The sequence below is a fragment of the Molothrus ater genome, chromosome W (genome assembly GCF_012460135.2).
Source record: "Molothrus ater isolate BHLD 08-10-18 breed brown headed cowbird chromosome W, BPBGC_Mater_1.1, whole genome shotgun sequence".
NCBI classification, from domain to species: domain Eukaryota; kingdom Metazoa; phylum Chordata; class Aves; order Passeriformes; family Icteridae; genus Molothrus; species Molothrus ater.
Genome location: NC_050510.2, coordinates 136,114 through 160,933, shown reverse-complemented (window position 1 = coordinate 160,933; position 24,820 = coordinate 136,114). Strand labels below are relative to the sequence as shown.

The 24,820-nt window shown below is 41.1% G+C and overlaps 1 protein-coding gene across 1 annotated transcript in view; it reads left to right on the top strand.

Annotated features, from left to right (window-relative positions):
* LOC118701514 (guanine nucleotide-binding protein G(q) subunit alpha) overlaps positions 1-24,820 on the top strand; it is a 195,355-nt gene that overhangs the window by 157,862 nt on the left and 12,673 nt on the right. The window contains exons 4-5 of the mRNA XM_036406170.2: positions 6,879-7,007; positions 7,968-8,097. Coding sequence (XP_036262063.1) covers positions 6,879-7,007; positions 7,968-8,097 — 259 coding nt within the window. The remainder of the gene's footprint in view (positions 1-6,878; positions 7,008-7,967; positions 8,098-24,820) is intronic.

Sequence of the window (24,820 nt, the reverse complement as noted above, 5' to 3'; positions counted from 1 at the left end):
TACATTTTGTTTGCTACCCTGGGGTCTGCTTGCCTCTGCCATTCCAGCTTGCTGCTCTGAAGTTCCTGCTACAATCCATTATGCTTTTCGGAGGGGCACTGAGACCAGCTCCCCCTGTGGGTTTGTAAAGGAAGCTCCTTTTCTATCTCTCCCACCGGCTCACCCACCATTGGCCATGTGGAGAGAGGCAGCTGAACTAGCACCAGAGTGCCCTCTGCAGCCATGGGGAATCATTGCAACTGCCCTGCCCAGCCAGGAGCCAACAGCACCTCCTGCTGGCTGTGGCCATAACTACACCAAAAGGGAAAGTGCTTTACAGCTGAGAGAAGGCTGATATTGGGTTTCTGGTTTTGGTTGTTGTTGCTGTTGTTTGCCTTATCATGTATATAGATATATTCTAGTAAAGAACTGTTATTCCTTTTTCCATATCTTTGCCTGAAAGCATCATAATTTCAAAGTTATAAAAATTTGGAGGAAAGGGGGTCACATTTTCCATTCCAAGGGAGGTTCCCGCCTTCCTTGGCAAACACCTGTCTTTCAAACCAAGACATGATGATTGCCCCACAAATATGGGGGCTAAATGAGTTTCTCCCTCTGTTTCAGAATCGATATTAATATACTTTCGAGCCATTTCTTTCAGGTGATTTAAAAATTTGGTAGGTGTTTACCTGTCAAAATTTGCTCTTCCACCAACCTCCTACTGGTTTTAACAACCATCTCTTTCCATACTATCAAACAACATTTCTAACATAGTCTCTATATCCTTCCAGTCTGGGTCCTGAGTTTTAATCATCATTTCAAATGCTTTTGCCATTTTGTCTGGGTCATCTCAGTAGGTGCCAGCCATCAACTTCCAATTTTTAAGGTACGTTATTGAAAACTGCACTTTTACTGTGATTGGACTGTCTGCACTTACCGTCTGATGGAGGGGTGCTACTATTACATCTCTGTGTTTAGCTCTAGTTCTCCCTGCAATGAGGCTAAAACCCTCTGCTCCTTGATACATCCTCCCCATCCTCTCTATCTTCTCTTCTAGACTTGCCAATTCCCCCTTAATATCAGTCTTGGCAACCTGATTATCTGTTTCCCCATCCAACCTGTGATTAGGACTGACCATAAGATCTAAATCATCCTCCTTTTTGAGGAGATGTTTAGAACAAATTTTTCCTATGCTGCACATAGAACAACGTTTTAACCCTTTTCCTTGATTCTTTTTTTTCAAGAGCCAGATTAAAAGGGTCTGAGTGAGCTGGATTCAAGCCACAATCTTTCTGCCATTCCAGATGATTCCACAAAGTGAAAAACATACCTCATCCCATTTCTGTTCCCGTCTTAAAAACAACATTAACTGTAACAATGTATTATACTTGAATGTTCCATTTTGTGGCCACTTTTCTCCAGAGTCTAGTTTGTACAATGGCCACTATTATTTGCAAAACTTAATCAAATTCTCCTTGATAGCTGTTCTCCCAGGGGGCCCGCCAATCTTTCTCCAATGTCGCAAAATGCAACCAAGTGGGAATTTTTTTAAAATTATTGTCTGCTACCCATCTCCAAATAGTAGATCCAAACTGTTACAATACAGATACAAATACAAAACAATTAAAACAATTATCGATCAATCGATAAAACCAAGTCATACACTGAATTCCAGAATACCAAATAATCCACCAAACATGCCGGAAAATCTACATGCCTTATATGGTCAGGATTCCGAAAAGAATGCCTTAGTATTGAATGTGATCCTACCTGTGTCCCAGACTGGTCCGAAGAACTGTGGTCTTCTCCAGGAAAGTCTCGGTGCCAGCATGAAGATCCAGAGATCACTTGTATCCACAGGAGATCAGGCAGAGTGTCCCATCTGGGGGCCAGAAAATGATACTGAAATCAGTCAGACAGAAACTTACTAACACACTTTTGAGTATTAGAAAGCAGGCATTCTTTATTGCGGTGCTGGGTACTTGGAGGATCCTTCCTCTAATTGAGTGCACTGAGCATCAGGTAAACCGTTTTTATCATACACACTGGTTACATAATCATTAGCTATCTCTGCTTACTTGTTCTATATGCATTACTTTATTTTACATAGTCGCACCCCTTATTGGAAGTCCTTATATAGTCTTTTGGGGTCTTTGGTGGTCTTCAATGTCCCATGTCCTAATTTCTAGGTGGCCATTCCTTGACCCCAACTCTTGAGAAAGTGCAATACTGTTTTTTGGCATGACTCCTGCTTTGTCAGCCTTATCTACTTCTCCAAGTCTACATTCTTCCCTTTATTTGGTAAGAGTAAAATGTTGTTCTGTTCTACTATCCTTATCAGTTTTTTTATCAAGTTTAGGAGTCTTTTCACTTCTCTGTCTGATTTCTAGATGAGAAAAATATGGGAAAATGCAAAGCTAATTAGTCTATTCCTATTATCACTTTCTTTTTCTTTTTGTAATATGGACAGATAGTTCCTTTGAAAGTCTTTCAAGGGTATTATTAGCACCTTCATAGCCTGGTAACTTCTTTGAAGGCTGATTGTAGTTTTGGCCCCTGTCACAGGGAATATATAATTCATTAAAAGTAAGTGCTTCTTTCCCAACACTGACTAGGAAACAAAGGGTTTTCTTCTTTTTCTGATTGGTTAGTTTGCAGATCACAAGTATACTTTAGCAGTTTTTTCTGATGTTAAGAAATAGCTACTTGTTACATACACATTACTTTGGTAATGCACCTTCTGCCTGTTGCGATAGCAACCTCAGAACCTCAGCAGCCAGAGAAATTAATTTTTACAAAAGTAAAGTAATTATAGCTACAATTAACTTCTTAGACTCGGTCTGTAGTGTAAATTTACGCAGTTACTAGGTTACTGGGGTTTTTTAAAAGTAACTTTATGCAATTTTTTTTGTTTGTTTTGTTTTGTTCCTTTGTAAAATGCTTAGCTTAGTACATACCATTTGGGTGAGAGGTCATAAATACAATTTGTCTCATCAAAATAAGATATTTCTTAGCAGGTGGTAAAAATAAAATCCTAGTGCCATGTAGTTCTGCCCTAAATTGTTTGCACAGTTGCTGCTAACTGTATAACTGACTCCTCAGTAATAATAGTGACTACCTGGTTTTGGACTCCACCTTAAGACAATGGTCAGGATGTTTCCAAGATCTGTATCTTTAATATAATTTTTAAATTTGAAGTTAATAAACTAACAAAACATCTTTCTGGCAATAGTTGGCAACACTTTTTGTGAAAGTCCATGTTTATGACAATTTCCTTGTTTGTTTGAAAGAGTGCATGTGTGTAGCAACTTCTTGTGTATACTGAACCAGCAGTTGTGTCACAAAATCTGATTGCAGAATTTGTGCATGCATGTATGTGGTAAAGCTTCTAAGGGCTTCTAATTTTATCTAGGTATTGTCTTTTTTTTTAATTAGACCCTTATCTTAAAATCCCTTATGCATGCCTGTTATGTGATTAAAATTTTTATATGTGCACATGTCACGGGTAACCCAAAATGCTGTTGCATTCCATATCTATCTGTGACCAAAAATTGTTAGTGCCTTTTTAAGACCCTGCAGCCAGAAAACAGAACCGGGCGAGGGGGGGAGAACTTTGCTGCGGTCCTTTTTTAAGTTGGAGCCTGGAAGCTGAGATGTCTCTCTCTCCTGGCAGCATTTGCTGAAGGTGGAGGCTCCACTTTTGAGGGGCTTGTTTTATGTTTTTTGGCTTTTTTCTGGGCTTGCAAAAGTAGCCACTCAGAAAAACTGCATTTCACAATCAAAAACTGTTTCGGAGTGAACTTTGCAATGCAAGCCTCAGTCCCTGGGACCAGGTCACCCTGCATCGGTGCCAACAGACCAGTTCTTTTTCCCCAACACAACTGCAGTGCGGAAGACAGCAGCACCAACACCAGCGGAGTCCAGCAGGTGGCAGGAGGAAGCAGCAGGAGACGGTGCTTACTTCACACGTGCCGGCAAGTCTTCATCTGCCACTACAACTGCTCCGCAAGCTCCTTCCTTCCCAGAAGGGTTTGCCACCATCCTTCCCCCTTGTCTCCCAGACTGTGCGATCACCTGTAAAGGCTGCCATCTTGGGGGAAGGGTCAGATGCCATTTTCCCTGTCTCCTTACATGTGGTTGCCAATGGCAGGAGCCATTTTGGAAAGGGAATTTCCACCATTTTAGGTGTCTGTTCTCTGGGAGTTTGTGAGATTTAGCAATTTTGTATCTAGTGATTATTTACTGGGTTTTTTTGCCTGTTGCCGTTTTGCTTGTTAGTAAACTGTTATTTTTTCACTTATGTCTATTTGTATTTCGCTTCTCCTTATTGGTGGAAAGAGATTGGTTAAAACAAAGGGAAAGAACTTACTTTAGAGTGTTCCCCTTTAAATTGTCTTAAACCAAGATCACGTTTTCTCACATGAGTACTGTATTTGTCAGTAGTTTGATTAGAACTTCAGTAGATGAGTGCTTTAAAAGCCATGGTGAATTGTCTTTAATAAGTAATGATAAAAAAAAAAATTCATTTTCTGATGGTGTTCACTTTTACTCTTCATCCAGAGTAGTCTGAATTCAGCGATTCTAAAGACATTTCATGTAGCCCTATGATTTTGTTATATAACTTTTAAACTAAATGTCCTCTTCTGGTTGCAAATAAACCAGTGGAAAAGGTAACTCCATCCTGCTTCCCTGCTGGAGGTTACAAACTTCCCACACCCCAGTCTGTATCAGTCAAACAAGCTGAAATAATTTTCACAGCAATAGATCATGGAGACATTGCACAAGAGCAAGAGTTAAGCATGGACTGTGACTTATGGAAAAAGGTGTAGTTAGAAGCAGCTGAAGTGAGGATTTGGCCTGCACAGTTGCAGTTGGAAAAGGTGCTTGATGTGTTGATGTTTTCATTTAAAGCTGCTGCTTGTGCCAGAGACAATACCAGTGTGATTGTCATTACTGTTCTCTATTATGTGCTCACTGTCAGGATGCTAGGCATCCTCAGGTGTCAGGAGGGAATATGTGGATTGAAACCAATTCAAGCCTGTTGCTCTCTTCAATATTCTTCTGCTAGTTGTTCAGTTCTTATACCCTTTATTGAGCTTAGCCATGTATATGCTCCTCCAATGCTGGACTGGCTAACTCAGATATTCACACACTCTTAATGAACTCAGATAAAATCATTTACATCACCAATTGATCCACTCAACTCATTGATCCAACTTGATATGAAGAAGCCTTGAATATAATTCACTGCAATAATAAAGACTTATAAAATAGGATCAACCAAAACTATGATAAACCCTTTATCAATGGGTTATCAAAGGTGGGGCCTCAATTTGAGTGCTGTATGCAGTTTGGTGCCCACAATTTAAAAAGAATGTGAAGGTCTTTGAATGTGTCCAGAGAAGGACCACCAAGCTGGTGAAAGGGCTGGAAGGCATGTCCTGTGAGGAGCAGCTGAGAACTCTGGGTTTGTCTAGTTTGGAGAAAAGGAGGCTGAGGGGTGACCTCATGGCTCTCTGCAGCTTCCCGAGGAAGAGACATGGAGAGGTACGTGCTGAGCTCTTCTCCCTGGAATCCACTGACAGGATGTGTAGGAATGGTTCAAAGCTGCATCAGGGGACATCCAGATAAGGAAACATTTATTTACTGAGAGGGTGGTCAAACACTAAAAGAGGATTCCTAGAGAGGTGGCTGATGCCCCAAGCCTGTCAGTGTTTAAGAGGCATCGAGACAATGCCCTTAATAATATACTTTCAGTTTTAGCCAGCAGTGAAGTGGTCAGGCAGTTGGACTATATGATCATTGTAGGTGTCTTCCAACTGGAACTATTCCATACTTTTCTAAAAAAATAAAAATCTAAATGTTCTGTATTACTGTAACAGCTATGATAATATTTGAAAATTGTGTGTGCTGGTAGTGTGCATTTAAGTTATAATAGTATTCCAGTAATCTTTTCCTTTTATGTAAATATCCATGTTTATTAATTTCTACTTTCCATATTCCTGCTCAGCATTTTGAAATGGTCTGTCAACCTAATAAGTTACTTAAAAAAAATTATGCCATTACCCCATTCCTTCTAATGGAAAATGTGTATGCAGTTCTAGAAAAATAAAAGTATATTCTTACACAGTTAATGCAAAAGTCATTTTAATGGTATTGAGCATGTCTGATGATTTGTTCTACTGGCATTTTGGGAAGATTGTACATGAGTAAAGAGAAACAATTAATTGCTGCTATATTCCAAAATATTCAGATGTGGTACAAAGCAGCAGGTGCAGTAGAGCAGAAATACCCTGATGACAATCCCTATGATACACATGCTTACCCACTGATGATTTTTCAAAAAATTAATTATATTATTTTGAATCAGAGGGAACATGAGCTTTAAAGAGAAATATAAGGAGATTTTATTGATTTTAGAGTTTTGAATGAAATTTTGTATTGCTGATGCAGACAAAGCTTTCAGACTGATTGTCAGGAACATGTTTAATTCCCTCTAAGTTGATAAAATAATCGAAAGTTATATCTACTGCGAGCAACTAAGTACGATGCAGCAGCTCACTCCCCTGCTTTTCTCTTTCCCAGTGGGATAGGGAGGAGAATCAGGGGGAAAAAAGTAAAACCCATGTGTTCAGATAAGACCAGTTTCATGAAACAAAGTAACATGTAATAATAACAACAACAATAATAATGATAATAGCAATAATTATAATAAAAATGAGAGACTGGAGGACTCCTTTTAATTTCCTTTCCTCTTTTATGTCATTATTGCTTTTTTTTCCTGTTGTACTTCTTCCTATCCCACTCCTCATTTCTTTTCCTAAGACTACCTTTCTCTTTTCCTCAGTGACATTATGGTCTCACCGTCTTGCATTCCTGTTGTTTCTTCCCATCTATAGTTACCTTAACGACTTGGACCGCATAGCAGATTCAGCCTATCTGCCAACTCAGCAAGATGTGCTTAGAGTTCGAGTCCCAACAACAGGGATCATTGAATACCCATTTGACTTACAAAGCGTCATTTTCAGGTAGAAAAAAGTTTAACACCCATTTGTTTTGTTTATTTTGTTTCCTTTTACATTAGTAATACCATGAATAAGATATTGGTCAAATATACAAATTAGTCAATGTTTTTTTAAATTTGAGCTTGGTGTTAATTTTATTTTCATGTTTTTGTCCATATATGATTAGCAGCTGTTGTTAAAGGTGTAAAGAGGATGAGAGACAGATTTGTCTTTTTCTGAAGGTAATTATTATTGATAGAAAATCTGGAAATAATTTTTCAATAAAATTAGTACAAATGTACTATTATGAATAATTATAAAATGGAAAGGTACCACTTCTGTACTTGATTTTTATAGAGAAGTGATATTTTGCAAATTTAATGCCATTCTTACAATTTTCCCCACGGCTCATTTTGAGGGCAAATACAATTGCTAAAGATTAACTATGCAGTTACAAGTTAGACACCTGAGTGTCTAGTTACATTGAGATCCATAATAAATTTGGAGTACACTCTGCCAGCAAATTTGAGTTTCTATTTTGGCTATTAACAACTTCAGTAAATACAGATTATATACTATTTATACTCTTAAAATTAGGCAGCCTTGACAAGTTTGGAATTTTGACTGGCAATTTCTTGGGAGAATGGCAGGCCACCAACTTAATTCTGTGGATGCATTTCTGCTGAATATGCAGAGCATACATTCTAGAATTGTGACTCAAAATCATGAGTGTTTAGAATAACAGAAATTTGAGGGCTTTAAGACCCATAATAATTTAAATTCAGAAAGCAGATCAAACAAAAAAGCAAATAGGATAACTTATTTATTTACAACACATTCCATTAGTCTTTAATATGAATGATAACAGTTTTAAGAAGAAGCAAATTGGTTTCAATTAAATTCTTGAATTCAGTGTTTCATGTGTTTGTATGTTTATCTGCAAAGGTATTTGTGGAGTTGATGCAATCATTGTTAATTTTGCAGAATGGTGGATGTAGGAGGCCAACGATCGGAAAGAAGAAAATGGATACATTGCTTTGAAAATGTCACATCTATCATGTTTCTAGTAGCTCTTAGTGAATATGATCAAGTGCTTGTGGAGTCCGACAATGAGGTAAGCAAGCATTAGCATAAATCACCAGTTTTAAAGAAAAAAACCCCTAAAATTAATTTTAAATTTTATTTGAAAATTGATTAAAACACAAATTTGTAGAGAGTTTTGGTATGTGTGTTTTTACATGTTTATTTGGATATTAATTTTTTTTGACCAGTAAAGTTTAATGATAGATTAAATACTTCATGCTAAGCAGCAAAACAGAAGGTTGCTAGTCCTTTTAAGACACGTTCAAAGCAGGCTGGCTTGTTTTCCAAATATCTACCAGCAGTTGTATGCAACTGCATGGAATGAAATGAGAAGTTCTTAATGGATTAAGATGTTAATCTTCAAATAATATGACACAAACTAATCTCTTCCATGGAAGGTCAGTGGAACCCATCTATTTTGTGTTAAAGGTGGAATAGCTGACGGAAATGTTCTTATTGTAGCTATTTGCATGGTTAATGTTGTGTAGCAAAGCCATAAAAATACAATGGGAATTAAAACAAAATTCATATATTCTTTGCTAGAACAGACCCTATAGTAGTAAACTTCATTCCATTGACTTAAAGTATAGGATTTATATTGGCTTATATTTCCTATTTCTGTTTCTATTTCAAAGGATAACAGAAGTAAAAAACTCATGGGTGGTGATACATGAACTAAGTAGAAAAAGTGCAGGAGTACCCAGTGTTATGTACACAATTTTAAAAAGTAGGGGGGAAATTTAATGTTTGGACGTTTTCTTTCATAAAGTCTATTCCCATTATTCATCAAACTTACATGAGTTACTCACCAACACTGTTCTATGCAAGTTTTTAGCATTCATTTACAAAATTTAGGTGAAAAAAAGAAAACATTTTATTGTTCTTCATGACTGTATATATATGTTGATTTCATTATTTAAGAGAAGGGTTGATATACCAAGGTAAAACAGATGTCCTGGGGCAGTCATGATTGTATTCTCAACTTTTTCGATATTAATTTTTTTCAAGAAAGACTAGGAGTTCTGAGAGCTTTTAAATTTATACTTTTCCCATAAAAGAAAGAAATCTCATTACAGTCTTTATATCATCAGACATCTCCTTAAAAAGTACAGCTGTTACAAAGAAAAAAAATTCAGTTGATTATACAGTGAATATATCTTCTCATTTATTTTTGTATTTTTTTTAACTTGGAAGGTATCAGAATGCTTTTATTTTGTTTTGTAAGGCATATATTTGATGTTGTGGTCCAAACAGTAATGGAGTCTGGTAATACATCATAAAACAAAGCTTTATTGAGAAAGAAAGATGAACAACAATTCCCCCATATAGCAACTCACCCAATCACCAATAGTGAGTACAGGATCAGAAGCAATGCCATGGCTCTGGTGGACTGCCAGGGACATTTGATGTCAGGGTCATCTGGCAGAAACAGATAATCGTGCAAATGCATTTTAAATGTGGAAAAGAGTTTTGACAATGTAGGTCGGGGGCACAGAGTGTTGGCAGACTGTCTAAGATAACGGTATTGGTTAAGGGACAGGGTGTCAGAAGGCAAGATGTCACTTCCACCCTGTGATTCTTTCAAATCATCATTTGACATGGAGTTATAGGCAAGGGTGTTATTTTGATGGGTTGTTAGGTATATAATAATCTAGGTGAGGTTGGTGTTCCAACACCTGCAGGGTATGTTATACAGTCAGAGGTTGAAAGGTGGTGTATCACAAGACAGGTACTGTAGAATCACCTCTATCAAGTATCAGTTGTGCAGGCATCTGGAGGTGATTACTGTTATGAATGGAGAGGACAGCTTAAAAAAGTCCTGCCTTTGACTCAGATTTCTGGCAGTAGCTCTGTTGGGGGGGGGCTGCACCCCAGATCCCTCTTGCTTGTGCGTTCTTAATCATAGCCAATTCAGTCTATTACAAAATGAATAATTTATTTAATAGACACAAATTTAACAGATATAAGACTTTTACAGATTACTTCCTACACAGGATAAACAAAAGAAACACTACTAGTAGATAAACAATAGAGTGCACAAGTGAGTTACCTATTATTACAGCTAGCAAAGAAATAGTATAGATTAGGATTCAATGTATGTTACCATCCAATTTCTGATGGGGCACACATAGGATCCTTTCCTCTGTTTCCAGAAAAGTAACCACAAAGATGGGTCCAAGTTTTGAGAAGTCCTACGCATTTCCAGGGAGTGTGTAGGAGACTTCTACCTTCGTGAAAATTTGTGTAGCTTTTATAGTTGTAAAAGTAGTGCCTTTCAGTCTAGGATTCCTGGCTTATCTCTCTACATCTTACTCTCAAGGCAAGGGATGTTTATTATCAGCTGGGGATCTCACCTCCCTCAGTAATTCATGTGAGGGGGGAGAATGTCCAGAGCTATGCACCAGCTGATGGACAGAGAAGATAAGCAGATAAGCTTTTTTGTAGTAGAGGGGGGATGTCCTGCCACAATTGCTACTGCATTTTCCCAATTGCTGTGAGAGGCTGTGAAAGAGATTACAACCAGCTTTTGTTTATATCTAGTGGCCCCAACCCCAGTCAGGGAGTGGCTTGACATGACTGGAAAATGTTTTATAACACAGTCCACAACCCCATACACTGATATGAAACAAAACATAAATAATGACAAAGTAGATAATTTCAAAAAGTACAGCCAAAATATTTTGATAGATGCCCTGAGATATGGGAACTAAGAAGTAAGCCATGACCACAATTTGCCAATTCCCCAATGAATACCTTCAGTTGCTACCTGGTGCAAGGGCTTTAGTTGTTCCTGGATTTTCTTAAGGTCAGTTTAAATGCATAGATTTTGGCTGACACAGACACAGCAGGTAGTATTTACTAATGTGCAGATGCCACTTTGTCAAGTACTCTGAAGCTAGTGGTTTTGAACAGTAGTCTGTGGTACCTGAGCAACTTCTTGCTGCAGAGCTTGGATGGCACCAATTGTTACATTTTCTATATTTTCCAGAGTAGCAGAGAGACTGATGATTGCTTTCTCCAGCTCAGAGACCCCTAGACAAGGAAGTTCAGGGAAGCTGGTGAAATATGCATGCTCATTCTACTAAAGGGTTAAAACCACACCAGTGTCACAGGGCATCAGGATATTTATGGACATGGGTCCTGAAGAGGTTTACTTCAACATGCATTGCAGGCACGATTAGTCTGGGTGCGTAGACCTCCTCTCTCTCCATGGGAGCATTGTCATGGCACAGCTGCTGCACAGCCAGTATAGGCCGGGGGAACCTATTTTGATAAGGTCACAGCAGCAAGTGGTGTCTTTCAGGCAGTTGTCAATATTGGCATGGTAGGTTTGCATGGTGTAAGATGAATCCTGCTGCATGGTTTGTTATTGTTCATGGGACAGATGATAGCCCATAAAGTTTTGGAGGGCACAGAATTCTGATCCATGATTTACCAAAGTGACAGTCAGTAGTCAGTTTTTGAGAGACTAGCCTAAATAGAGTAATATCTAACAAAGATTTTACATGCACAGCCCCACAATTCCACCAATACCAGCATTCCTACCGCAGGAAAACCTTGGTTCACAGATGCAGTATGCTATGTACAAATCCAACAATCAGTTCCCTTCCTGACATTCACAGTCACCTGAGAGAATTAGCAAGTTAGGATACCAACCAGCAAGGTTCTGGTGTACCTCTTGGGGAAGAGTGGCTTGAAAGATGCTCTGCAAAAAAGGACCTGGGGGTGTTGGTCAACAGTTGGCTGAATATGGGCCAGAAGTGTACCCAGGTGGCCAAGAAGGCCAATGTCATCCTGGCTTGTGTCAGTGTCATGGTTTAATTCCAGCCAGCAACCAAGCCCCATGCAGCCACTCTCTCACTCCCCCACCAGTGGCATCTGGGAGAGAATCAGAAGGGTAAAAGCCAGAAAACTCATGGGTTGAGATAAAGACAGTTTAATAGAGAAAGCAAAAGCCATGCACACAAGTAAAGCAAAACAAGGAATTAACTGCTTCCCATGGGCTGGCAGATGTTCAGCCATCTCCAGGAGAGCAGGGCCCCATCACACATAATGGTTACTTGGGAAGACAAATGCCATCACTCCAAATATCCCCCCCTTTCTCCTTCTTCCTCCCACTTTATATACTGAGAATGATGTCATATGGTCTGGAATATCCATTTAGTCAATTTGGGCCACCTGTCCCGACTGTGTCTCCTCCCAACCTACCATGCACCCCCAACTTCCTTGCCAGCATGGCAGTACAAAAGCAGAAAAGTCCTTGGCTCTGTGTGTGCCCTGCTCAGCAATAGCAAAAACATCTCTATATTATCAACCCTGTGTTCAGCACAAATCCAAAACACAGCCCCATACCAGCCACTGGGAAGAAAATTACCTCTAGCCCAGCCAAAACCGTCACAATCAGAAATAGCGGGGCCAGCAGGACTAGGGCAGTGATCATTCTCCTGTACTTGGCACTGGTGAGGCTGCACCTTGAGTACTGCATGCAGTTTTGAGCCCCTCACAACAAGAAAGACACCGAGGTGCTGGAGCATGTCCAGAAAAGGACAATGAAGCTACTGAAGGGTCTGGAACCCAAGTCTTATGAGGAGCTGCTGAGGGAGCTGGGGGTGTTTAGTTTGGACAAAAGGAGGCTCAGACGAGAACTTATTGCTCTCTACAGCTACCTGGAATGAGGTCATAACGAGGTGGGTATCAGTCTGTTGTCCCATGTAAGAAGCAATAGAACAAGAGGAAATGGCCTGAAGTTGCACCAGGGGAGGTTTAGATTTGACATAAGGAAAAAATTATACATCAAAGGGGTTGTCAAGCATTGGAACATGGTACCAAGAAAAGTGGTTCAGTCAGCATCCCTGGCAGTATTTAAAAGATGTATAGGCATGGTGCTTAAGGACATGGTTTAGTGGTGGACTTGACAGTGCTGGGTTAATGGTTGGACTTGATGATCTTTGAGGTCTTTTCCAATCTAAATGATTCTATGACTATCCTTAAGAACAGCATCTACAGCATATTCAAAAGAGGGGCATGCTTGGAATAACCAACAAGAGTACAAGTAAAACAACTACAGTAAACAGCAATATAGCAGGAGGATTTTTCCAGATTGTTGTGGTTGAGATGAAGGCAGTTTAATAGGTAAAGCAAAAGCTGTGCACACCAGCAAAGCAAAATAAGAAATTCATTCACTACTTCCCATTGATGGGCATATGTTTAGCCATTTCCAGAAAAGCAGGGTTCCATCACATGTTAACAGTTACTTGGGAAGACAAATGTCATAACACTGAATGTTCCCCATCCCCCTCCCCTCATCCTTCCCACATATTCTTGTCCACCTCAGCCTACTTACTGGCAGGGCAGTGTGAGAAGCAGAATAGGCCATGATGCTGAAAAAGCACTGTTCAGAAATAACTAAAATGTTGTCAGCACTGTTTTGGTCACAAATCCAAAACAGCACCATATGAGCTGCTATGAAGAAAATTAAGTCTATCCCAGCCAGAACCAGTACACATATCAGTCTGTACATCCAGGATGGTCCAGTAATTGGGCTGAGTGAATGGCTCCTGGCTCATTATGGATCTTATCACTTCCAGAAATGCAAGATCACTTTTATGACAGACCAAAGGGGCAGTATGTGGATCCAATGACTGCCAACCTGTCAGCCTCAGTTCCATGCCCAGGAAGATCATGGAACAGAACCTCTGAGAAGCTATGCTAAGGCACATGGAAGACAGGGAGGTGATTTGAGACAGCCATCAAGGCTTCACCAAGGGCAAGTCCTGTCTGACCAACTCAGTGGCCTTCTATGATGCAGTGACTACAGCAGTGGACAAGAGAATAGCTACAGATGTCATCTATCTGAAGTTCTGTAAGGCTTTTGACAGTGCCCCACAACATCCTTCTCCCTAAATTGGAGATACATGGATTTGATGGCTCATTTATTTGTTGGATGAGGAATTGTCTAGATGGTTGCATCCAGAAGGTAGTGGTGAACAGCTCAATGTCCAGATATAGACCAGTGACAACTGGTGTCCCTCAGGGGCTGTATTGGGACCAGTGCTGTTTAATATCTTCACTAATGACATAGACAAAGGGATGGAGTGCACCCTCAGCAAGTTTGCAGATGACAAAGCTGAGTGGTGAGGAACGGGATGCCATCCAGAGGGACCTGGACAAGTTCAAGAACTGGGACCATATAAACCTCATGAAGTTCAACAAGGCCAAATGCAAGGGCCTGCACCTGGTTTGGAGCAAATATAAGGCCCCAAAACCTCACTTGATGAGCCTCTTAAAAGGGCTTACAGTTTTTCATGCACTCTGAGTTAGATGCACGGAAAAAATACTGACAAGATATCCTCAAAAGGCCAAAACAGCAACAAAAATATTTACTGGCAACATCAGAAAATCAGAGAACTTTGTCAAAAGTTTAAAGCAGCATTCAATCAGCATAAAACATTTCACAAAACATTAACTTAGTCCATTCGATGCAGCAGACTCCAAGCCCATTGGATTTTAAGTTACTCAAAACTCTGAGAATAAGGAATTAGAAGAAGAAGGAGAAAGAGACAAAGACAGAAAAGATATAGAAAAGAACAAGTATAGCTTCCCCTCCTGGTTCCAGTGGTGTTCAACTGATAGAAATCCCAAGAGGAGGTAGAGTCAAGAAATATGCTTGACTGCTATGAAAGGCTGTCAGCCACTGAGAAGCCTTGATCCAGCTCCAGCTGCACATTTCTGTACATTAACTATTCACAAATTTTTGTCTTTAGCCTTTTCACTCTCTACAGCTATCTGAAAGGTGGTTGTAGTCAGATGGGTGTTGGTCTCTTTTTCCAGGCAACAACTGACAGAATGAGAGGACAGAGGCTTAAGCTGCACCAAGGGAAATTTAGGCTGGATGTTAGGAAAAAGTTTTTTATAGAAAGAGTGATAAAGTACTGGAATCGTCTGCCAGGGGAGGTGGTGAAGTCACCATCCCTGGATGTGTTTAAAAAAAGATTGGATGTGGCACTCAGTGCCATGGTTTAGTTCAGGTGGTATTAGGGCATGGGTGGATCTTGATGATCTTCAAGGTCTCTTCCAATCTAGTGATTCTGTGATTTTCCATTGCAGCTGAAATAGGCTTTTGCTGAAAGCAATTTTGTGAGGTAGAGCTGGCTCATAAAATCAGAGCTAGAAATTGAACGAGGTATTAAATACTGCCTGCTCCCCACTGCTCCTGTCCTCTCTGCAGAGCCATACTGTCTTGCTTGGTTTTGGCAAGGCTTCCTTCATGTTGCATCTCAGGTCAGATCCCCAATAGAGGCCTTTCCCTATATTCCTTGTTATCCCATCTGTATTTCTAGAACTAGTTCATATTTCTTCAGCTGTACAAACAGGTAGTTAATGTGTTTGTAGGAAACAGTTTTCCCTTGGAGATTAGTTTAGCACTGGAAAAGGGAACCCAGGGAGGTGGTGAAATCTCCATTCTTGGAGGACTTACCTAGACAAAGCAATGACTGACTTGGCCTTGTGTTGTTAATAACTATACTTCAGTGAAAGGCTGGACTAGATGGACTTCAGAGGTAATTTCAGCTCACACTTCTGGTATAATATTCTACTGTTATTTCAGTGGTGTTTCAGTGGGATATGTGTGAGTATTTACAGATGTTTACATTTCAATAGATTAATTATTTGACCATTGGTTGTTCAGTGGTAACTAATGGTCTCAGCAATGCATCAGTATACTTACTACAGTCATGCTCTTTATGTTCTCTTAGGTTATAAAAGTAACTGCTCTCATCTAACTGTGGTGTTTTACCATTGATAAACCTAACCCTTACTCTGAAGCTACCCATGTAGTCAAACTCTACATTGGGTAGGACCAGTAGTATTGTATGATAACTCTGATTCTGGAAATAAACTGTAAATTCCTGCTCCTAATGTTATAATGAGTAATTTATGGTGAAATAAAGGGAAAATTCTCCAAATGTAAGTGTCCCAGTATCTTAGTGCAAAGAATGTAGGAGATTCCCTCTTGGGAAGAGCTATTCAGCAACAGATGTGCTTATGATGAAATTTTCCTACTCAATTCCTAACAGACCACCTTACAACACAATTTCCCTCTTATGTCTAATGATAAGCAAAGGATCAGTTTTGCAGAAATACATACATATTTACAGTTAGAATTAGACTTAAGTACTTTGCTGAATCACAGAATGCTTGAAGTGGGAAGGGGCATCTTGAGATGAACTAGTCCAACCTGCCTGTTTAAGTAAGGTCAGCTAAAGCAGGTTGCCCAAGAATAAGACATTCATAACAGTAAGAAATTAATTCTCCTAATATTTATCTGGTAGGCTTAAATTGAATATTTATCAGCTACCCCAAAATAAATTTACTGCACTTGTTCCTCATTGTAAATATGAGTGACAAGTTTAACAGTTTATAAAGTCATACATTCAAATTGTAATATTTTCATTAAAAGTCCACTACTTTCTATTAGTATTCTATCAGTATTTAAGCTATAACATTTCATCTCTTTGCTTCTTTATTATGCCTCGACTTTCTTTTAAACTTTCTGATTCTATCAAACTACAAAAAGCAAGAGGTTTTATTCATGTGAGCCTTTCAATAGAAACAAGAGGCTAATAGTTTTTCACAATAAAACATTTTAAATTCAGGTTTACAGTGATGGCTTTTTGGACAGTTTTTTAAAAGTGCTTAGAGTTTAATATGTGTTTAACAAAATCCTGTCTACCTTCCCTATAACAACAGGGAAAGGGAAAAAGCCTGATAAATATTTTTATATACTTCTGAAGGAGGGGCTCAGTTTTGGAAAGACCACCCACCCGAAGGTAGCAATTGCAGGGACAGAACGGAGGATCTAAATCCTACAGGATTGTCCTGGTTTAGGGCAAATTTTGGGAGGAAACTTCTGAATGGGGTCTCTCTAGAAAGCAAAACTCAAGTGGCCCCTCTCTCTACTGGTTCGGGAAATTTCCTTGGAGAAAAGTGAAAAAAACTGTTTATTTAACAAGCAAAGTATTCACAAGCATAAAAATGAATAATACTAAACAATAAAACTTCTCGCTGTTTTGAAGAGATAGCAAATTCAGAAAGTCCTTGTCGTGGAATGTAGCTCGGCTCTTTTAGTCTCTCATCTGTCACTCTGTGCTGGAAAGTGCCACGGCCCAGGCCCGGTGGGTCACAGGTGCAAGCTCCTGGTGCTCTTTTGGGTTTTTAGTCTAGAGCACGTTCAAACAATTTCAAGAAAAAGGAAAAACTACAGTCCAGGGAACTTCTCTGCCTCAGTTAGCAAAAAAAACTAGCTATAAAGCAAAGGAGATCCCTCTCCTACTCTCTGTCTGTGCTGCAGACAACACAGTCTGTGAGAAGGATGTGGGGGCGCAAGTGCAGTTTCTGATAACAAATTCTGCACTTCTTTTCTCCCCCTTGGCTCTTTGAACTAGTCTTAAAGGTGCAGCACTTCATATCTAGCATAAACAGAATAGATGATTTGGGATCCAAGCATCATAAAGTCACCCTAGGACATTTCACTTCTTATCCTTATATCATCAGCTTATTATATACAGACAATGGTAGTGATATTCATCAAACAGTGATATTTACACATGGTTCTTACTCCACAATTAGATCTTCCTGAGGTACACACTGTGTTGTTCTATCTTTCTGAATTATCTACTATGTGCAACCTGGTCCCTGAGCAAAGACAACCCCACAGATCGGTTTGTCTGTACTCGAAGCAGAACTGATTTAAACTGTTTTCCCTGTGTCATGGTTTGACACTGGCACAATGCCAGTGCCCCCATGAAGATACCTTCTCCCTGGTTTCTGCTGTGAGATGTGACCAGGAATAAGCAAAGCAGGCTCCTACTTAGGGAAAAAAAGAACCAGAACTTTATTAACTACTCTACAACTACAGATAAAAAGGAACACACACACAGGGAAAATGAAAACCTCACAAATGCATTTCCTCCTCCCCCCACCAAATTTCCAACACAATACATTTATTCCTCAAATCACCAACTCTCGGTCCAGCACCACCTTTTAGACAATCAATCCTCAGTTCATCAAGAGGAGAGGAGTCCTTCTTGTACCATGGGCTTCCCCTGGAAACACAGTCGAAGCTTCGTGTGTTTCTGTGTCACTCGTGGCACTGCCCGGAGTACATCTGCCGTTGTGACTTCTTCTTTTTCATGTCCAGTGCTCTCACCACTGAACACGGACCAGAGCTGCTTCTAGGGTTGTCTTTTAAGGATGCTCTGTCCCGATCCAAAAAAGGCACAGTCTCTCTTTTGGGACACCTGTCCCCACAATCTCTCCTTTGGGACACCTGTCCCCCCCATATTTTTTCACCCCCTGGGGCTGAGGGGCATCAACACTGAACCCTCTTGGTTCTGAAGCCATTGCCTCCCCCTAGAATGCAGTCTCTGTGTCACAAGGAACATGGGTCTGTCCATGGCTGTACAAAAAGAGTCCAGCAAAAGCCACTCCATCATCTCTTCCCACTAGGATTCTTCTCTACTCTTCTACTATCTCTCGCTCACCCAGACCTCTCTCACACTTGCACATTTCCTTCCTCATCTTCCACTCTATCTTCCAGGAGAGGTCAATGATCTGTAAAGTTCTCATTCTCCAAAAAGGGGTTAAAAGCTCCTACAAGCGGCCGGCTGAACCCCCCCCTTCATCTCCTTCCCAGCCGTGCTGCCGGCACAGGCCCATGTTTATCAAGTTTCAAGGTTACAGTCCCAGGCAGCAGCTCTCTTTCTCTCTCTCTCTGTGTCTCTCAGGGGGGGGCTGCCCGATGGCTCCCGGTGTCTCTATCTCTCTTCCACCCTTCCACCCCCGGGCTCAGGCCTACCTCTCCTGGCCACATGGCTTTTCCCCTCCCCCTGCCCAGCCAGCAGCTGCACCGGGGGAGAGACCCGAACTCTTTCCCGCCAGAAACCCAAGAGGGCCCTCCCAGGGGAGAGCTCTGCTTTTAACCCCGTGTTCTCAGAGGCGTGTCCATGTCCTAATGGCCAGGTTAAATGCCAATATTAAAGTCTGAATATCCATTGGCCAAAAACACAGCATCCCAAAAAACACATTTCCTGTCAAACCACCACACCCTGATAAACTTCTGACATATCACTGGGACCTTGTCTCTGTCTACTGTATATAGGGGCTCAGATTGGGCAGGGCTTGCTCAGTTGGTGGAACTTTGGGTGTTATCTAACCAGGTGGCCTTTGATAGATGCTGCTCCTAAATTTTGAATGATCCCCCACCCAATGCTTTCAAGGTGGTTTTTAACAGTCCATTGTACTTCTCTACTTTGCTTGCAGCTGGTGCATGGTAGAGGATATGGTATACTCACTCAATGCTATGTTCTTTAGCCTAGGTGTTGATAAGGCTGTCCTTGAAATGAGTCCCATTGTCTGACTCAATCCTCTCAGGCGTACCATGCCTCCAAAGGACTTGCTTTTCAGACCTAAGATAGTGTTATGGGCTGCAGCGTGAGGCATAGGGTAGGTTTCTAACTATCTAGTGGTGGCTTCTATTATTGTGAGCACATGGCGTGTTTGGGGCAGTGTGATGTAGTCAATCTGCTAGGCCTTTCTATACTTATATTTGGACTACTGCCTATTATACTATAGGGGTTTCAACTGCTTGGCTCGCTTGATCACAGCATACATCTCACAGTCATGGATAACTTGAGAAATACTGTCTATGGTTAAATCTACTTTTCGGTCTTGTGATTACTTATAGGTGGCATCTCTACCCTGATGGCCTGAGGCATCATGACCCTATCGAGCTAGGAACAACTCTTTCTTGTGTTGCTAATCTATCTTTGATAACTGCTATCTTTGCAGCCTGATCTACTTGCTTGTTATTTCAGTCCTCTTTGTCGGGTTCGGCTGAGATCCCACACTCTTCATTATCTCTGTTTTTGGGGACATGGGCATCTACATGGTGGACTTTCACAGATAGTTTTTCTACTCTGGTAGTGATGTCTTTCTACTCTTCAGCAGCCTAAATTGGTTTTCTCTTATGCTGCTAATTAGTTTTTTTCTACTTCTCCAGCCATCCCCACAGAGCATTGGCTACTATCTATGAATCACTGTAGAGGTAGAACTTTGGCCACTTCCCTCTTTCAGCAATGTCTAGGGTCAGTTGAATGGCTTGATCTACTTTTTCTTCTAGTAGCTTCCGCGACCTGTCATGTTGGGCTTTATATGGCTGCTCTGTATTTTTGTTTTATCTCTACGATGGGACAAGAATGATCAGTAAAAAGACCGTATTGTGTTTCTTCTGTTGGCAGTTGGTTGTATCGTGGAGCTTTTTCACCACGTGTTACTTGTTTTTGTTCTTCATCAGTGAGACTAAAGTTGTCATTTTTAGGCTAATTTGCAATTATCTTTAAAATCTCAGGGTGATTCAGTTTTCTATTATGGGCATGTTGTGTGATGAGAGCAATCTACTTGCTCCATGTGGCATTGGTGGCATGGTGGGTAGAGGGAACTTTTGCATTGAGCATCTACCCCAGCACTGGTAGTCAGGGTATGAGGAGGAGTTGTGCTTCAGTGGATATTACTTCTGAGGCGGCTTGGACTCTTTTATAGGCTGCTAAGATTTTTTTTCTGTTGGAGTGTAGCTGGCTCCAGACCTTTTGTAGCTTCGACTCCTGAATCTTAGTGGTCGACCTTGAGTTTTGTTGCAGTGCAAGCTGATCTGTAGTTAGCATTAATCCAGTTATAAATAAGAAATCCAGCCCAGTTCCATGAACTAGCCTCTGGGCTGACTGACAAAGGTTCCAACCAATAACAACTCTCCTAAAATGCAAGCATTTGATTGGTTGAGTCTGGGGAGGGGGTGCAGAAACCAGACCAATGTCTGTATAGTACTGGGAGTTTTTGAATTGCCTATAAAAGGTTGTGGGAAACAATAAACCAGGCTGTTTGGCTGATAAAGCATGGGAGGTCTGTTGTGTGTTAAGTCTCAAACATACAAACACCAATGCATCAAAGTTTCACCAGGCACCTTCTGCCAAAGGCTCCAGGACAAGCCATTGCTGTTCCTGGCTGCAGAGCAGAGCCTGTTCTTCACATCTGGTCCTGTCTTGACTGGACCAAGGGCTACGGCATGAGTGATCTGCTTGATCTGGGCAAAGGCTTGTTGCTGCTCAGGGCCCTATTGGAAAGTGTTTTTCTTGTGGGTAACTCGGTAAAGAGGGCTCACAATCTGGCTGTACTCAGGAATATCCATTCTCTAAAATTTTATGGTGCTTAGGAAAGCTTGCATTTCCTTCTTGCTAGTCGGTGGAGACGTTGCTGTGACCTTGTTACTGACATCAGGTAGGACTCCGACACTGTCTGTCTTACTACTTTACTCCCAGGAACTGGATTTTTCGAGCAGGTCCTTTAACTTTACTCTTCATGATGGTGAAACTGGCTTTTAGGAGAATCTGGATGATTTTCTCTCCTTTCTCAAACACCTCTACTTCCCTGTTCTCCCACACAATGATGTCATCAATATACTGTAGGTGTTCTGGAGCCTCACCCTTTTCTAGTGCAGTCTGGATCAGTCCATGGCAGATGGTAGGACTGTGCTTCTCCTCCTGGGGCAGTCAGTTCTAGGTGTACTGCACTCCCCTCCAGGTGAAGGCAAACTAAAGCCTGCACTCGCTGCCTTGGACTCCAGCTCATACTGGAGCTCTAACATGCCCGGCACAGCAGCGCTCAGTGGTGGAGTCACGTCATTCAATGCACAGTAGTCCACAGTCAATCTCCATTCTCCTTCAGATTTTTGCACAGGCCAAATGGGGTTGTTGAAGGGTGAGTGGGTTTTGCTGACCACCCCTTGGCTCTCCAGCTCACGGATCATCTTATGGATGGAAATCACAGCATCTCGAGTTGTTCTAGACTGTTGGCGATGCACTGTGGAAGTGGCAATTGGTACTCTTTGCTTTTCCCCCTTCAGAAGTCTTACTGCAGATGGGTTCTCTGATAGTCCAGGCAAGGTGTTTAATTGCTTAACACCCTCTGTCTCTACAGCTGCTATCCTAAATGCCCACCTGAGTCCTTTTGGGTCTTTAAAATACCCACTTCAGAGGAAGTCTATGCCCAAAATGCATGGCTCCTCTGGGCCAATCACAATAGGGTGTTTCTGCTACTGATTTCTAGTCAGGCTTACACCAGCTTCTACTAAAGTAAAATCTTGTGACCCTCTTGTCATGCCAGCAATAGAAGCAGATTCTGCCTCCACATGTCTCGATGGGATTAATGTGCACTGCACACCAGTGTTGACCAAGGCTTCATATTTTTGTGGTTCAGATGTTCCAGGCTAATGAATCTACACATATAAAAAAACATGGTTTTCCCTAGCCTCTACCTGGCTAGAGGCAGGACCCCTCTAAACCTGGCTATCCTTCTTTCTCTGGACATATGTCTTGGAGGTTCCTTCAAGGAGATTGGACATGTCATCATCATATCTGGCAGTCCGGCTATGGGCTACTGGAGCTGCTTCTTTTTTGGTGGAACTTCATCTCTCAGTCTTGTTGTCTTTTAATTCAAATGCCCATTGTGCCAGAGCAGTAGTAGATTTTCTATCCCATCTCCTCATATTTTTTCTACAATCACGCAGGAAGAACTACAGCTCAGCTCATGGGGTGTACCTTCTCTCCCTATCTGGGGGATGTCTACATTTGGTACTAGAACTTCTGATCTGTACTGCCGAGATTTGGAGAAAGCCCTCTTTAATCTCTTCTCGGAGTTTCTTGTGATTCTCTTTCATCTTATCTTCTAACTAACTAATTATAGATTCATCAGGTCATTGAGTGTAATCTTTTCTTAGGCCAAGAAGGTCCTTCAGGGAAAAGAACCTAATAGCGACTTCTGATTTTGTGTCAGTTGCTTTGACTTTTGATTTTGTATCAGGAAGTGGCTTTGACAGTCTTTCCCCCAGATCATCATCGTCTACTGGACAATTGGTTTTGGTTGTGTGCTTTTTTCCTGCCGCGACTGCCAGTGGCTTAGGTTCACTGTCTGGTTTAGCTGCTGGCTTAGGCTCACTGTCTGGTTTAGCTACAACCTAAGTGACTGGGCTGTTGGCTGCAGTCTGAGTGACTGGGATAGCTACTGATATATCTCCCTGCCCCCCCTGCCTCCATCTGCTGCCCTACAGTATCCAGCAGCATGCGATAAGCATGTGCCAGGGCCCAGCTTATTGCAATGATCTTTTTCTCCTTAGAGTCATCATGGCAGTTCTCTTCCAGATATTTCCCCACCTTGTCTGGGTTCTGAATTTGTTCACGTGAAAATTCCCAGCCTGGGGCATCAGAAAATTCCTTTGGGGATCAGAAAATTCCTTCAGGGTTCCGCCCATTCTCTCTGATTCTCCACAGTACTCAGGATTTTTTACTCTTGGGTCTACTCCTGGGTCAGGAGTCTCATCAGCCCCTCTGGAAATCTCAGCCCTGACTCTAGACAAGCTGCAAACTATATAGAGGAAGTCTACTAGATTAAATACCAGGAAGGTGGTCACTTTAACATTCAGGGGGAACTGAACATTCTCCAAAAGTGACATAACAGATTCAAAGGAGAAGAAGGAAAGGAAAGGTTGAAAAGCCTCATCTTCTGCTCCTCCTCTAACAAACTGGGTGCAATTACTAATAAATCTCTAAAACATGCTACTGGAACTGGGATGCAGGGTAGGATGAAGAAACCATAAACTATATATATCTGGAACAAACTATAGCACTTTTGTAAATTTCCTATAAATCATTATCACCATGCCCAGCAAAATAGCTATTCTAATCCATGCCCCTCTACTGTAAAAACTACGTGTTAGGGACAATACTGGAGCTATCTCTGGATTAGAAAATAAGCCTAGGGACCAGAAAGGTATTAAAACCTCAAAAAAGCCTAGGGACCAGAAACACATGAAGTCTTCCACCCACAGAGACTATGAATTCAAGCAACGTGGCTACTGACTGCTTTATCTCAATACAGAGTAAATACAACTAAAATGCAATTAGTACAGGTTTTTACAAGAAAGACATTGAGGTGCTGGTGCACATCCAAAGAAGAGTAAGGAAGCTGATGAAACATCTGGAACATAAGTCCTATGAGGAGTAGCTGAGCTTAATGAGTGTTTTTGGTGTGGAGAATAGAAGGCTCAGGGGAGACCTTATTGCTCTCTACAAGTGTTTGAAAGGAGGTTTTAACAGTGTCAGTCTCTTGTCCGATGTAGCAATTGACAGAACAAGCAGAAATGGCCACAAGTTGCACCAGGGGAGGTTCAGGTTGGATATTAGGAAATAATTTTTCACTGAAAGGATTATAAAGCATTTGAACAGGTTACCCAGGGAAGTGGTTGAGTCGCCATCCCTTGAGGGTCTTTAAAAGATGTGCAGATGTGGCACTTAGGGACATGGTTTAGTGGTAGACTTGGTAGTGTTAGGTTAATGGTTGGACGTGATAATCTTTTAGGCCTTTTCCAACTTAAACAATTCTATGATTCTATGTCTCAGCAACATCAGAATCTGCAAGATTCACTTTGATTTTGTTCTCTAGAAGCCTGTGTGAGGACTTAAAGAGTGCAATTACATGTCTCAAAACACTATTCCCATAAGATAAGCCACTACAACAGGAACTTGAGATAAGCATGGATGGCAAAAAGGAAGGCACTAATTCCAGGCTTAAACAGATGTGAAGGTTTGGAATTAGCACACCGGACAAAATTCCACTGTGCAGACTGTGGGAAAGGAAACCACTACTTA